This window comes from Miniopterus natalensis, chromosome 5 (genome assembly GCF_054644295.1).
Source record: "Miniopterus natalensis isolate mMinNat1 chromosome 5, mMinNat1.hap1, whole genome shotgun sequence".
Taxonomy (NCBI): Eukaryota; Metazoa; Chordata; class Mammalia; order Chiroptera; family Miniopteridae; genus Miniopterus; species Miniopterus natalensis.
In genome coordinates this window covers 34,705,878-34,722,751 of record NC_142085.1, presented here as the reverse complement: position 1 = coordinate 34,722,751, position 16,874 = coordinate 34,705,878, and the positions used below count along the sequence as shown (strand labels likewise).

The 16,874-nt window shown below is 37.1% G+C and overlaps 1 protein-coding gene across 1 annotated transcript in view; it reads right to left on the bottom strand.

Moving 5' to 3' along the window:
• Positions 1–16,874, bottom strand: part of CD109 (CD109 molecule) — a 103,467-nt gene that overhangs the window by 29,733 nt on the left and 56,860 nt on the right. The window contains exons 11-22 of the mRNA XM_087817476.1: positions 15,812–16,036; positions 14,883–14,984; positions 14,733–14,795; positions 13,361–13,537; positions 12,724–12,876; positions 9,525–9,599; positions 8,969–9,029; positions 6,549–6,693; positions 5,555–5,672; positions 3,399–3,512; positions 1,854–2,072; positions 716–860 (exon numbers count right to left, since the gene is read on the bottom strand). Coding sequence (XP_087673602.1) covers positions 716–860; positions 1,854–2,072; positions 3,399–3,512; positions 5,555–5,672; positions 6,549–6,693; positions 8,969–9,029; positions 9,525–9,599; positions 12,724–12,876; positions 13,361–13,537; positions 14,733–14,795; positions 14,883–14,984; positions 15,812–16,036 — 1,597 coding nt within the window. The remainder of the gene's footprint in view (positions 1–715; positions 861–1,853; positions 2,073–3,398; positions 3,513–5,554; positions 5,673–6,548; positions 6,694–8,968; positions 9,030–9,524; positions 9,600–12,723; positions 12,877–13,360; positions 13,538–14,732; positions 14,796–14,882; positions 14,985–15,811; positions 16,037–16,874) is intronic.

Here is a 16,874-nt window from a genome sequence, read left to right as displayed (position 1 = left end):
GTTTGTGTGGAAGATCTGTTTAATAGCTGATTCAAAAGTACTTTTAGGGCACCAGAAGCAAACTAGGAGAGGGTGCCTCAAGTTAGTGGGTAGCTCCCTCCTGTAAAGGTGGCTTGTGTCCTGCACAGACAACTGCCCTAAGCAGCTTCTGATCATCAACCTTTGGCAATCAGAAGCACTTTTGGAACCTTTTCAAAATATATATACCCTAGCCTTAGCCCAAGAGATTCTGACTGAGGAGGTTGGGAGTACAGCCCAGATATTTGTGTTTTTACAAAGTGCCATAGAAGATTCCGATATTTACTAGGACCTGAGAGCCACAGGAGCCAGAGGTTCTGTTCTTAGAAATAACCTCCCCTGCAGCCACATTAAAGTGGGGTCTTACTACTCAAAAAGTGGTCTGCACAGCAGAAGCATCAGCATCAGCTGGGAGCTTGTCAGAAATGCAGACTCCCAGCCCCAGCCCAGGCCTACTAAACCAGAATCTGCCTTTAAACAAGACCCCTGGTGATTCATATGCACACTGAACACTGAGAAGCGGTCTAGGATACGTATCTTTCTAGCCTTTCTATTTGGTACCAACTAAAAACTCTATGCAGCCTCTTCTCATTATGACTAACTAAGAAAATATGGTACATCTACAAGCAGATGAAACTATATATTATCATGTACAAATAAACCAGTAAGTAGTGACGGTGATAAACTCTATCCTTACCAATTGCGGTGATCTGAACTCTTTCACTGCCACTCACTGTATTAGGAGGAAAGGAGAAACTCAAAGTTTTCTGCATAGTTTGTAGCCTGTTGTCAGTCAAGTCCAACAAGACGGATTGTGAATATAATTTTTCTATCCCTTCAGCCTGTTAAAATAAAGAAAACATCATTAATGTGGTCTCTACTCACCAGTTTACCGAGAACTGTATGGAGATCATCAGACAAACATCCGGCCTGTTGGGTCTGCAGTGTGTGTGTGGCTGAGTACCCACCATTTTTTGACTCTTGCTTCAAATCTGCTAATACCTGTTTGCTTTCTAATTAAATTAGACAAAATATCTCACGGAATGGCAATGGAAATGATAACAGAGAAAATGAAAAGGTGATGAGAAAAAGTCCCTGAGGTGGGTCCTATTATTATCCAAGAGAGAGATTAAATACCTTAATCAAAGTAACACTTGACACAGCTGAGATTCGAACCCAGGGCTGCCTCACCTCAGAGCACAAGCGCTTATCCACTATGCTGAGTTGTTTTTTTGTGCATAATGTGTTCTCTAAAAAAAAAAAATCTACAAAATCTCTTCTACCCGTGCTGAGGAACTCCAAAATTCAAAATCTACATGTCAACTTAGCATGATTTAATAGGATCCCATTGTAACACAATTTGTAGATGTAACTGACTGCAAAAGAGACTTGCTTTATAGTCATACAATAACTTTATTTACTTACTTATTGATTTATTTTAATCCTCACCAGAGGATTTGTTTTTCATTGATTTTAGAGAAAGAGGGAGGGAAAGGGGGGGAGAGAGAGAGAAACATCTATCAGTTGCCTCCCCTTTACACGCCCTGACCTGGAACCAACCCCTAGACCCTTTGGTGCAAGGGACGATGCTCTAACCAACTGAGCCACACTGGCCAGGGCAGTCATACTATAAATTTAAAAAGGAAATTGACAACTACTTCCAAAGTGCAATGTATTTTTTACATATAGATGAGAAAACAGGCATCACCAGAAAGGTAGAGGAGATGACCTACCTACTAGGTCTTGTCAACAAATCTAACCAAGAAAATTCATCTCCTGTTTCCTTTTTCAGTTATGTATTTCCATTTCATTTATTTGAGACTTCAACTATTTACCTTCACTAAAATCCTCTGGGTGACAGCGTCAGAAGCATCAGGTGAAATAGCTGTGACTGTGATAGGAATTTCCCCCAGATGTGTTGGCTTGACTGGAAAAAGAACAGTTGCCCCATCCTCACTGGGGACCAGAATGGTCTGCTGGTGTCCTGTGGCATTGATTTCATTCAAAGTCATTAGAATATCAAATTTGTCACTTTCTTCAATGATCACCTTAACCTGGAAGAAAAAATTATTATCAAAGGTTTTGTATAATAAATGCTCCTCTGTAAAGTGTTAATGTTATCACTACTTTAAGTTCTGTTAATCTGTGAGGCCCAAGACTAGAGAAAGGTAAGACAAACTCAACCAAGAAGATAAAAGCGTATCAGGGAAAGCTTCATTTCGTTCTTATGCTTCCCCAGTCTACTTCAAGATGTGTGTGGAAAGGGAGTCCTTCAGAGCATTAAATCCTCTCATTATCCAAAGCCTCTGAGTGGTAAAGAGGTGCCCAGAAAGGTTATTCGTGTCATGCTAATGCCACCAGCCTGATCTGTCATTCTGGGACACTGGTCTTATTTGAAAAACCTGAGACCAAAGGTTTCTCTCATTGAGAGTCTCTGCTAAAATTATTCCAAGGTGAGTGTGACTCAGACATTAGTCCTGAAGCATACACTGGAGGTAAACTTCTGTAACGTATGCCAAAGTTGCCAGCCTCATCAAGAAGAGCATTTCTCTAGGCCTTATATCTTATGACTTGTGTTCCCACTTATTTCCTCATCTGTTCCTCATAATATTTGCCATAGAGATAGTAATTATTATTCCCATTTCACAGATGAGAAAACTACAATCAAGTTATTTGCTGGTAAGTGGTACAGCGCTTTTGCTCTTTGCACTGTACCATATTTCTTATTTTAAAATAAGAAACAATTACTCTACGGACATAGTGTTTAAAGAGGTTATGGCATTTTCATGCAGTACTCTAATAAAGTTAATTACATACCCCTACTTACTCTGGGAGAGAGAGGGAATCAATCATTTGGTTAACACTACTAATCCTGCCTTCCAGGGAACTGACTCACTAAGGAGACACAAGGCACATGACTCAAAAAACAAAGCCTTGGAAACAGAGTACACTGTCTAAACATGGGGACAACATAGGAACAGAATGGTGAGGAAAGGCATCTTAGTTTAAGCCAGGCCTTGAATGGAATAAATTCTTGCCAACCACACTGGGCACAGAATGGCAGTGACAAGTGGCAACACATTCTAGATGTGAGTCAGACTAGGAAAAAACTGCAGAAGGCAGAAGAGAAAGACCTGCCACAGTGACCATAGGAAAGTTACCCAGCTAAAGTGGAGAAGCTGTGCTGGACAGGACAGAGGAGAGAGAGAAAGAATTCTCAGATATGCAAATAATGTCCTTAGACATTAATAAGCAGAAGAAATCGCTGCCAAATTATATTTACGCTGATTCCTCCAGAATGTAAACACTATCCAAACCAGTCCCTGCATGTTTTCTCCATGTTTCCCTGCAGTATAAGTGATTAACCTTTAATATATTACCTCAGTGGCATCTTTCAAATAATTGAATATGGTCACTTCCAAAGCAAATTCTTCACCTCTGATCACAGAGTAGGGAAGATTTAAAAAAATGAAAAATGGCTGGAAGGCTCGTAGCTGGAAAAACAGAGTGAATACATATTTTATTCAAATCAAAATGCTTCACATTTTATGCAATTAAAAGTAAATCTTACAAAGCCTATGAAGCTCAACTTCACACAGAAATGTCCACTTGCTATCAGCACACAGCAAGTAGCAACTCAGCACAAATGAACAAGGAAGACTGGCTTGATTTGATATTCAACATATTTTATTAAGGGCCTACTAGGAACCAGTTACTTACGCAAATTACTTCATTTAATCACTACAGCTTTCAGAGGCAGGTGTTATGCTTATATCATACAGAAATGAAATCAGAAGTTCAGAGACCCTGCAACGAGTATAAGGCCACACTGCCAGCAAGTGGAGGAGCCAGAACTGGATCCCAGCGCATCTGATGCCAAAGCCACGCTCCTCTACGATTACGCTATGCTGACTCCACCGATCTGCTTTAAAAGCTGCTAAGCAGCCCCGGCCGGCTTGGCTCAGTGGTTAGAGCGTCAGCCCGCAGACTGAGGGGCCTCCGGTTCAGTTCCAGCCAAGGGAACGGACCTTGGTTGAAGGCTCGATCCCCGGCTCTGGTCAGGGCGTGTGCGGAAGGCAGCCGATCAATGCGTCTCTCTCCCATCGGTGTTCCTCTCTTTCTCTCTCTCCCCCCTTTCCACTCTCTCTGAAAAGCAACAGAAAAAATATCCTCGGGTAAGGATAAATAAATAAATAAATAAATAAATAAATAAATAAATGCTGCAAACCAAATCAAAGAGCCCCTGTTTTGGGCTCATGTGCAAAGTCTAAATGATGTTCTGTTTACTACCTTTAACATACATATGCAGATTCTGTATTTCTTCATTAGTGACTCAACTCTGATCTGTTGGCCAAGTCCTCTGAACTCTCCCCTGTCTCTGTGGATAAACCTTGATTCCTTTAAGCCAATGGTTCCCACCAGCAGCAGGAATTCCCTCTAGAGGTTTATTTGGACATTTGTGGAAGTGTCTTAGGTTGCCACAAGGTTTGAAGGATGCTATTGGCACTTAGCAAGCGAAAGTCTGCAATGCTCAGGAGTCCCAGACAACAAAGAATTGTCCCATATCTCTCATGAGTCTTGAATGTCTCTTCAGAAATCCATGTGGACAAAGTACCTGCTTATAACACCCTGAACTTACAACATCATTTCAATGTATATGTAAACCCAAAGCATTTTTCAATACATACTGAGTTTTTCATGAATACAACTGTTATGTAAATAAAAAGACTGTACTTTTGTTTGTAATGTTACTAAAAGTTGTTCACAGTTGCAGAAATTTACATCACTACTCGAGGTTTTTGCGTTGCTAATACAATACACGTATGTCAACTGCATTTCTGTGCATGGTGTAAATATTTAAATATGTTACTATGTCTTCTAGTGCAGCTACGCTTGGTCATTTATATCCTGAAATATATATTATTTTATTTACTGTCCTTTTATTACTGTCCTTTTATTTACTGTCTTTTTATTTCTGCTGAATATTACACTTGGGGCATCATATTGATTTTTTAATTGAATATGTAGGTATATTATATATTCTATGAATTTCATTTTGATTGGTAAAGGGACAAAACAAAATATCTGTTATCAAAAGGGGCTTCCAGTATGACAGAGGAGAGAGCTCCTGGTCTAAGACCAATGATGGTTATCATGTTCCTCTTGCCAGTGGCTGGTTTAGGAAGTGACATATGATGATGCAACTTGATCAAAGAGATGCAAAGGAATGTCTGCTAGGGGACATCTTGAGAAGATCTGTTTGTCCTTGAAAAAGAGACACACAGAAATACTCTCTGTCTTCTGATCTTTGGAAGTGGTTGGATTTGGTCAATAATAAGCTTTCTATCCAAATCTTAATATGGACCTAGCACATTTAGTAGCTTAATACAGCTCACATTCTAAACTATAAAAGAGATGAAAAACAAAAAAGAAAAACCTAGGAATCTCAAACAGTAATCAACATCATAAGCAATCATTTTTTTAATCTATTGAGAAGTTGACAGTTTCTTTGCTTCATGGCACTGTAATACACTACCTCCACTGGAGTGGTTGTAAGTCCAAGACCTAAGTCCTCGGAGATCACAAAAGCAGTAGCTACCCAAGAAGTGATAGAATCAGGTACAGTAACTTCAAACTCTTGGTTAATCCTGGAACTGAAGTCAAGATAAACATAAAGAAATCACAAAACCAAGAACTGGTACATTTCAAAATAAGTCAACATAACCTAAACCATTTTTTGGAAAAATATTAATTTTCCAAAAATTTACATATCTAAAATTTTTAAAGATTTATTCATAAAACAGTAAGGAATAGGTCATAATAATGTCATACAGATCCATATTAAAATAAAAGCTTTCTACAGTGTTTATACCTTAAGAATGAACATTATTTTCATAAATTTTATATATATAATAAATATATTTTTTCAAAGAACTCTAATTTTGTCTCTTGATTTACATAAGAGTTTGCATAAGCTGTATCCTAATCAATGCTATTACTTGATGGGTATTTTTTTAGGTTTGACTTGTGTCTTATTTTAAGTTTCTGTAAATAGCTGACTGTAAATACGCATAGATTTCATGATTTACCTGCTCAATAATCAGGTAGGTAGCACAGGATTTGTCAACTAAGCTGAACTCCTTACACCACCCACACCCCTTTTCCCTGTGGCTCAGGGGAATGTTTTATGAAAAACCACAAGGTAGAGGAAGCAACCGTGAGTGCTCCCCACCCCAAGGCAACAAATAGACTCTCAGCAATTTTTCTGCAATGAGAACCAAGAGACTGCAAGGAAGTTAAAAATCATCCTTCATTAGAAAAAGGCCTATCTTCTCCTTAATGACACTTTTCACTGGCACAATTCACGTGTGTCTATTAAATACTATATTTAGATGCAATAAATATCACTTTGAAATAAAAACCTCTTGGCCTTTTTAGTTCTTAGCCATACTATGTTTTACTTAAACATTAAAAAACAGGCAAAACACTAAACAAAATATATATAGACAAACAACTTCATAAATTTTTACCCCATGTTGGTGTCTAGCCAAATCCAAGTCTCTGGAAAATGCTTTCTGACACGTGGATTGCCAACTGAAGAAAAGTCAGGTATATCTACCGAGTATCCTTCCTTTTCCTCCAGGGAGTAATATGTATAAAGCACATCGCTTTCATCTACAAATAAACATTGACAACTATTAAGGGGAAAGTCACCATAGAGAATGATCATAAACTTAGTCCACAGAATCACGACACCTCTCGGCTGAACGGGATTTCAGAGTTCATCTTGTCCCGTCCTCTCTTTTTGCAGATGAGCAATATGAGAAATTAAATTACTTACCCAGGGCCAAGTGGCCAGTTACAGCTGAGAGAGAACTACAAAAAAAGTTTCCTGCCCCTATGGCCGATACCTGAAAAACTAAAAGTTTAGGTGCTAAAAAAATCAGTTGAATTACATTTTTAAAGCTACCTCCGCCCGGCCAAGCGTGGCTCAGCGGTTGAGCATCGACCTGGGATCCAGGCGATCAGGGTTCGATTCCCGGTCAGGGCACATGCCCAGGTTGTGGGCTCAATCCCCAGTCAGGGGCGTGCAGGAGGCAGCTAATCAATGACTCTCTCATCATTGATGTTTCTCTCTTTCTCCCTCCCTTTCCTCTCTCTGAAATCAATAAAGATATATTTTTTTAAAAAAAGCTACCTCCAATTTTACTAGTCTCCTCTTTTTAGCTCTCAAATGCTTACTACTACTGGCTAAACTAGCCATAAGATGTCACTAGCTTTATTCTTATTAGAAAAACCATATTGCTATACAGACTCTGGATCACCTATCTCTATTTTTGCAACTCATCTATAAGTCTAAAATTATTTCAAAATAAATGTAAAAAAATTATACTATAACAGGTACCAAGGATACAAAGATGAATGCAATGAGCTCCACTCAGTCTATGGAGAAGGAAGACAAATATAAAACTGTACGAAACATGACAAGAGAAACAAAGGAGAAAATAAACAAATGGGACTACATCAAAATAAAAAGCTTCTGCACAGCAAAAGAAACCATCAACAAAATGAAAAGGGAGCCCACTGTGTGGGAGAACATATTTACCAATAACACATCAGATAAAGGGTTAATATCCAAAATATATAAGGAAGTCATACCACTTAACAAAAGGAAGACAAACAATCCAATTTAAAAAATGGGCAAAGCACCTGAATAGACACTTCTCCAAAGAGGACATACAAATGACCAAGAGACATATGAAAAAATGCTCAAAGTCACTAATCATCAGAGAGATGCAAATTAAAACCACAATGAGGTATCACTTCACACCTGTCAGAATGGCTCCATCAACAAATCAACAAACTACAAGTGCTGGCGAGGGTGTGGAGAAAGGGGAACCCTAGTACACTGCTGGTGGGAATGCAGACTGGTGCAGCCACTATGGAAAACAGTATGGAGTTTCTGCAAAAAATTAAAAATGGAGCTGCCTTTTGACCCAGTGATTCCACTTCTAGGAATGTATCCTAAGAAACCTGAAACACAACCAGAAAGAACTTATGCACCCTTATGTTCATAGCAGCACAATTTACAATAGCTAAGATCTGGAAACAATCCAAGTGCCTATCAATCAGTAGCTTAGTGGACAAAAAAGCTGTGGTACATTTACACCATGGAATACTAAGCAGTTGTAAAAAAGAAGGATCTCTTACCCTTTGGGACAGCATGGAGGGAACTAGAAAGTATTATGCTAAGTGAAATAAGCCAGGCAGAGAAAGACAAGTAGCACATGATCTCACTCATGTGGAATGTAATAAACAAAATAAACTGATGAACAAAATATATCCAGAGACATAAAAGCATGGAACAGACTGAGGGATCTCAGAGGGAAGGTGAGGAGGGAGAAGTGGGTAGGGAGAGATTAATAAAAGAACTTACACGTTTATAAGCATAACCCATGGACACAGACATTGGTATGGGGAAGGCCTGGGGGTGGGGTGGATGACTGGTAGAGGAGATCAATGGCAGGGAAAGAGGACATCTGTAATACTTTCAACAATAAAGATTTTTTTAAAAAACTAAAAAACAACAACAACCATATTTCTTCTTTTATCTAATTCCAAAATAACATCACAGTGTGCAATACAAATTGAAAGCATAGGATCTTCCAATATGACCAAAATATCACCACCTCAAAGAATTACAGAGAACAAATGGAAAGCATTCATTTCAAAGACCTAGACAGAAGCCCAGTTGAATATTCCATGTCATATCCCAGATGTATTTCCAAGTATATTAAACTCCAAAACATTTTAGGATAAGAGAACAGAAAATAAATATCACAATAACCACGTTCAACTAGAAAGTATCCATACCTATATAAATAATTTTAAATGCCTGAGATGAAAGACTTAAATACTTTTAAAGCACAGTGTGTTAGGTTTTACTTACAAATACCATCAACACGATCCTTCACAAGGCTTGCATCCGTCAATACCCAGAGGCCACATTCCTAGAAACAATTAAAATTTTCTCTTAAAAGGTTAATGCTCTCTAAATTGTCACAGCAGCCTCCCAAACTCCTAACTCACTCTTGCTCATTTGTTTTCATGCAGAATGTTAAAGTGTTTGTTTTTTTACTCTTGCTCATTTCTGAGTGTTTAGGTACGTACATGAGCATACATTCTCTCTCTCTCATATACGGACACAGATACATGCACAAACACATACACACACAAAACAAGCCAAGGAAAGTGATATAAAGGAAAGAAATTATTTGTTTAATGACAATTCCATTAATTTTGCTAATAGAGAATTTTTTCATTTGCTTTTAAAACTGGAAGGATGATTATCTTTCCATTTCAAATTACTTATATGATATTCTGCACTTCAGCAACACATTTAATAAAAGGTTAACATTTCATAATTCAAATCATTAATTCTAAAAGTGTTTGCAAGAGTAAAAGATATTAATATATGTTCAAGTTATACAGCAAACTAAACATACCTGAAAGACTGTAAATGAATTCATGTACGTGCCTAAATAATATCCCGTGTTATAAAGTTCCAACTCATGGACCACCTAAGGAGAAGATAAAATATATGGAATGGATAGATTCATATGAACCTGTTCTGCCCTCTGCAACATTTCTTACATGTAATTTAGATAAAACGCAGCACACATACTTATCAATTTGAAAATGATGCAGAGAAATAATGAATATGTAAATGCCTTGTTCATGATTCAATCAGTCAAAATTACATTTCTTATTTAAACTTATTGTTATTCTGGTTAGCAATTGAGAGTTCCTAAGAAGTATGGCCTTGGATTTTGCCCAAGGGGAGTTCAAACGCGGCTTATTGACAAGGCTGACACATAGAGGTCAGCATTAAAAATGACCAATACTGCCCGGGTGGGCGTGGCTCAGCAGTTGAGCATCAAGGTTCGATTCCTGGTCAGGGCACATGCCCAGGTTGCAGGCCCGATCCCCAGCAGGGAGCATGCGGGAGGCAGCCGATCAATGACTCTCTCATCGTTGATGTTTCTCTCTCTCCCCCTCTCCCTTTCTCTCTCTGAAATCAATAAAGACATATTTTTTTAAAAAAGGGCAATACTTTTGGCCAAGATAAACAAGCTAAATTCAGGGGTTAAAATAAGTTCTGCAAAATATCAGTCAACTTTTTTTAAATAGCACAAAAAGAAAATTCACAAAAGATGAAATGCAAATTATTAATAAGCAGAAAAAATATTCAACCTCCTTGATAATCAAAGTAAATGCAAATCACAACACCCATGAGATATCTGCATGTATCATGTAATTTTTTTTTAAATATATCTTGATTGATTTCAGAGAGAGGAAAGGAGACGGAGAGAGAGAGATAGAAACATCAATGATGAGAGAGTCATTGACCCAGTGATTCCACTTCTAGGAATATATCCTAAGGAACCCAAAACACCAGTCACAAAGAACTTATGCACCCCTATGTTCGTAGCAGCGCAATTCACAATAGCTAAGATCTGGAAACAGCCCAAGTGCCCATCAGTAGATGAGTGGATAAAAAAGCTGTGGGACATTTACACCATGGAATACTATGCAGCTGTGAAGAGGAAGGACCTTTTGGCCTTTGGCACAGCATGGAGGGAACTAGAGAGTATTATGCTAAGTGAAATGAGCCAGTCAGAGAAGGACAAATACCAAATGATCTCACTCATATGTGGAATATAATAAACAAAATAAGCTGATGAACAAAGTAGACCCAGAAACATAGAAGCATGGAACAAACTACAGGATCTCAGAGGGAAGGCGGGGAGGAGGGCGTGGGTAGGGAGAGATTAATCAGGGAACTTGTATGTTTATGGGCATGGCCCATGGATGGGGACATTGTGTGGGGAGGGCCTGGGGGTGGGATGGATGTGGGGTGGAGGGGATCAGTGGGGTTAAAAGGGGGACATCTGTTAAAATTTATTTATAAAAATAAATTAATTTTAAAAAAATTTTTTTTAAAAAGAGCAATCAATAAAGGAGACATCTGTAATATTTTCAACAATAAAGATAAAATTATTTAAAAAGCAATCAATAACAACACAGAACTAAAATTCTGTACAATATCAACATTATCCAGCCAGAAGGTAGGGAAGTTAAAATCTAGAGACGAGAGACAAAAGGGATGTACAAGAACATTATGAGAGCACACTAGAATGCTTGTCTGGTTAGATAAAGATACAAATGTGGATAACTTTAAGAAATCAGTAAAAATAATAAATATGAGTATGGTTCATGAGTTAATGGCATCTATCATAGGAACAAAAATAGAATGTGTAACTTGCAAAACCAGCAGAACAAAATTTGATCTAGCCCATGGAAAGAAGAATAAAAAGAAATAAAATATAGTCTCAATTTTAAAATATAAAATAACTATAATTTCAAATTTAAAAGAAATTTTTAATTTAAAATTTAAATATATATAAAATAAAGAAGCAAAACTTTCCTAATTAGAACAAGAATTACCTTATGTGTAAACAGGTTAAATAAGCTTGTTAAAAGATACTATCAGATCAGGTTAAAAAACAAATGCAAAATATAGTTATGTGCTATTTGCAAGATATACTCAAAAAGTTAAGTTGAAAATAAAATGATGGGAAAACACACCAGGCAGGTATGAACCTAAAGAAAGCCAGAGTAGCAATCTTAATATTTGACAATATAATGTAATATATAGAGAGCTAGAGAGACAGAGAGACAGAGATAGAGACAGAGAGACACACAGCATGAGCACTAGATAAAAGTGTATGTGTGTCAGTATACATATATAAGGAAAAAAATAAAATATTTATTAAGATACTTATAAAGTTGTACAATGAGAGCTATTACTATATTCAGTTAAATCAAATGCAAGATGCTATACACTTTTTAGAATAATGTGAATTTTAGAAAAGTCAAGAGAAAATATATGACCAATGGACTTTAAAGGAGTTGTGTGTGTTTTTTAAGAGATTGAGAAAAAATAGCCGTATAGGCTAAAAAAACCGTGTAATTTTTCTCAAAAGGATTAATTTTACAACACGATGACCAAATTAGCCTAAACATATATATTTTTCTTCCTGACACATTGTTAATCACTGTACGCATAAGTTATACAATCTAGATTTCAACCAACAAGAGCACACAGGATATATCGAGAACTTACAAATAAAAATGAAAGGACTAATACATAGGATTAGTTTGTGTAACAATAGATGTTCATACTTCTTGCTTTGTAAACTTTCTGCAGATTCGCATGATTTCACTCCCTCAGTACACTGCGCATTCCCGAGTCAATGGGGACTGTAATTATTTATAACCATTCTATAGAGCCCAAGAGAAGGTACCGCAAAACTATCAAAAGCTCTCTTCTCCAATGTCACCCAGAAGTGGGCAAGTCAATTTCCCAGTACTGCCCAAGAGTCTTAAATTAAAATACAGTATGAAAACGAGGGAAAACTCCAGTGGCGTTTCTCATGTAAGACAGCAAAGACATTTAACACATGAGCCTTGTTCCAACATGAGGACTGGAGCGACGATCCTTTTTCATTTGGAAGCTTTACTGGTTATTGACTTCTACTTGAAGAGGAACTAATGACATTTCCTTTAGATATATGAAGTAATGTGATAGTTCCTTTTTTCTCTTTAACATGTATTTTTGTACTGAAAAATAGCTAAACTCACATTTTCCATGGTGATATCATTTGAGGTGTTCATCAGGTGCACGCTTTTGTCAACAGCTACAATCCCCACTATCGAGTTGGGCTGCGTCACAGAGATCCTAAGAGAGACTTTCTCAGATGGTTCGGCACTAGCTTTACTCCAAAATAGGTTTACCTAAGAAAGGGAGAAAACAGGATTGATTGATTTCACTGGTTAAAGCATTATTTCCATGTCTTACCAATAACAGATCAATGACTCACAATCTAGCAAAAAGTCTACATTTGCCTTAGCTCAGGGATCATTCTAAAACCATACATAAGCCTTCTCTAGGAAAAGGAATTTAAAAAAACACTTTACTCCCACACTGTGTGCAAGTAATGGAACTTCTCACAGCGGCATAAATCTGATTACCCTCACTTCTCTAACCTTTCCTCTTCCCTTTCTCCATCCCTCACAACTCAGCTCCCAGCCGGTGCTGAAGAGATAACAGCAGTATTACATACATAATAACTCAATAGAAAGAGGCTGAAGTGTAGTTCTAGAAATGAATATAAATTTCTAACTAGTTTGGTTTAATGATACTTTTCTAAAGAAACATTACATTTCTCAGACTTCACAAATATAGTTGCTTTTTTGACATCATTGCCTTAAATCTTACCTTATTTTTAAAATCAAGCTGAACAGGAATTTTTAGAACATCATTTACAATTTCCCCATCATCTTCAATATAAAACACAATTATACAGGCTTTTGGAGCCCAAGAATTTTCTGGTGTTAAAGAGAAGGCTGTTGAGTTTTGCTTGCCTACAGCCACCAACTGTCCCCTGGATACTACCTAAAAAAAATAGTTGAGTTTCATTTTATGTTAAAGCTAGTGAGAATTTCAACTGCAGCTACATTTATCATAATTTTACTTAAACCAACTTCAAAGTGGTTTTGAATGCCAGAAAGCCTCCCTAACCAACACAGAGAGTATAGACTGGAAAACAGAATAGGATAAGACAAAGCAACACCGACTAAGGTGACAGTAGCAGCTTCACAGTCCAGATTCCGTTTTCTGACATTATTTACAATAGCCAAGATCTGCAAGCAACCTACATGTCCATCGGTAGACAAATAGATAAAGAGGACGCAGTAGATATATATGATGGAATATCAGACAGCCATAAAAAGATGATATCTTGCCACCTGGGACAGCATGTATGGATCTAGAGGGCATTATGCTAAGTGAAACAAGTCAGAGACAAATGCCACATGGTTTCACATATACGTAGAATCTAAAGAGCAAAACAAATGAACAAACAACAAAACAGAAACAAACTCATAGATACAGAGAACAAACAGATGGTTGCCATATGGGAGGGGGGGTGGAGGGATGGGCAAAAAGATGAAGGAGATTAAGAAGTACAAACTGACAGCTATAAAAAGTCACGGGGATATACAGTACAGCACAGAAAATATAGTCAATAATATTGTAATAACTATGTATGGTGTCAGATGGGAACTAGACTTATCATGGTGATCACTTCATAAGGTATATAAATGTCCAATCACTATGTTGTTCACCTGAAACTAATATAATATTGTACGCCAACTATGATTTAAAATAAATAATTTTTTTTTTTAATTTAAAAAAATCTATTTTTGAGTGACAGGAATTCAGAGCACCACTGGGAGACCTGGATTAGCAAAACTACAAGGCTGTGGGTAGCAATTTTATTTTATTTTTTGTTTTTCTTATGTGTTATAATTTTCTACAATAAAGATATGTGGCATAGCTAATAAAAATTTAAATTTTAAAAGTTAAATTTTAAACATAATGCCACACTTAGTTATCCATCTTAAACTGGAAATGCAAATATAGGCAAAGAAAGAAGACAAGATATTGTGATTACAGTATAAAAAGGACAGGTTAAAACGGTGTGAGGCTGAATTTTAAAAATTAGTAAGTTTAGTCTAGACATAAGATAGACACCCAATTTAAGATGATCCCACAATAGATCATAAATTTATATTCTATAACAGATTACCATGTAGCTGAACTCCTTCAATTGCTTGTTGCCTCTAACAACCAACTCAAAAGGTGATCCCACCTAGAAAAAAAATCTTAATAAATATATAAATATTCATAGCATAAGAGTATAATTATATTGTAAATACAAAATTATTGTAAGCATTACCTTTATATTTTCATCTCTTATTTTTAGCTGGATGTATGTTTTACTAGGAGACTTAAATACATCATGAACCGCCATGCTACCCACACTATTAAGAAAATAGGCCTGTAATGAAAGAAAAGGCAGCAATAAATTTTCATCTTTAGTAACACCTTGAGAAATGCCTCCTGCTGAACAATCACTAAAAAGCAAATTCATTTTCCTTATTTTTCATGCAGGAACATTATATTCCCCAAATACTGATCTTCATCGTTTCATAGCCTATACTATAAACAAAGTGACGGCTGTAAAATGCAGAAAAGGGTCTTCATCATCATGATCTAAGAGGGAAAAAAGCATAGTCCTAACTTATTGCAGAAACAAAGTTATATTATCAGGAAACACTGAGAGAGGAAAGAATGATCTGAAAAAGGATTCCTTTCCTTCTCTACAGAACCCATTTATAAGCAAGAAATCATATTAGCCACCAACAGTCAGAGTAAAACTCGAAGAGACCACAACTGTGGCCAGGCCAAGTCACCAAAAGAAAGGTAACAGGAATAGTTGGGGAGTCGACGAGCCACTCCTGGGAAAGAGCTCAACAACGGAGTGTAATTATAAAGTACATATATTCCCCTTTCATTTCAGCTCCTGCCAAAATACAATTTCAGGTGATTGAGAATCAACCTAGGCCGGGAGTTTGGGGGTCTTCTCCATCACATCTTCAGATTGCTATATTTTACTGTGCTTTTCAAAATGAACGTACAAGGAAGCATTCAGTCTAACCCTCAGCCACTGTCATTAAATTATTTTAAACACTTTCCTCCATTTTTAAAAATAGAAACATGTCCACTTCCTGTGCACTTTGACCTCTGACAGATTGAGTGCCTACCATAAGATTACAATTTTTGTGATGTTATTGCAGTAACATAACGATGGAAAACAGATGATACCTTTAATTGCAGGTGAGTGGAATTGTCTAGGATTGGAAATTCAATCTGAAAGATTCCATTTGGGGGGACGGTATAGTTTATGATCTGGACAGTTTCCATGTCCCGATTTATACTGTTCCATCTGCTCCCGTACTCTGTAGAGTTTGTCTGTGTCACCATCACAACTATGGTATTCATTCCTTCCTCAAGGGTGAGTGGCTTGCCATCAGAACGCGTTACCTTCACCTAATGGTCAAAACATAATATTTTAAAAATAGGTAACAAGAGAAACAAAGGATTTAAGTTCTGTTGAATCTAGTTTCCATCTATGCTATTCCTATAAAACCTAACTCTCAAAATTATTAGTGGCACCCTAACTTCCTGATTTAGTGGTCTCTCTCTCTCTCTCTCTCGGAGGAATCCAACACCACTGACCACTCCCTTCTTGATATTATGGCTTCTCTTGACTTCGGTGGCTCCACAACAACCTCCTTCACTTCACACTCTTCTTATTCCATCCTCTTAGTGCCCTTCTTGGTTCCTTTTCCCTTCCCCTAAATGTGGGGATTTGTCAAGGCCAAATAATCAATTATCTGAGCCCCAACGCCAACTCTTCTTCCCTGAACTCTCACTGCTTTGCTCTACTCACTTGGAAGTTATCACTTGCATCCTTGTATTTTTGGGGTTTTGATTTTTGGTTTTTGGTTTTATTTACTTACCTTTACAAATTGTCTAAATTATTGATTACTGAAATCAGAAACTACCTAAAATTTCTCTTGAGTCATTCAACAAGAAGTGATGCTTCCTTTCTTTAAACGAGGGGTCAACAAACTATGACAGGTAGGGAGGCCAAATCCAGTCTCTCTGTAAATAAAGTTTTATTGGAACATAGCCACCCTCACTTGGTTACAAAGTGGCTATGATTGCTTTCATGCTACAATGGCAGAGTCCAGGTGTTAAGAGAGAAACCATATGGCCCACAGTGCTGAAAATATCTACTATCTAGTCCTCTGCAGAAAAAAGGTTGCCAAGCCCTATTAGAAATTCCTGTAGAAATTTATCCATGACACTGATCTTAGCCTAC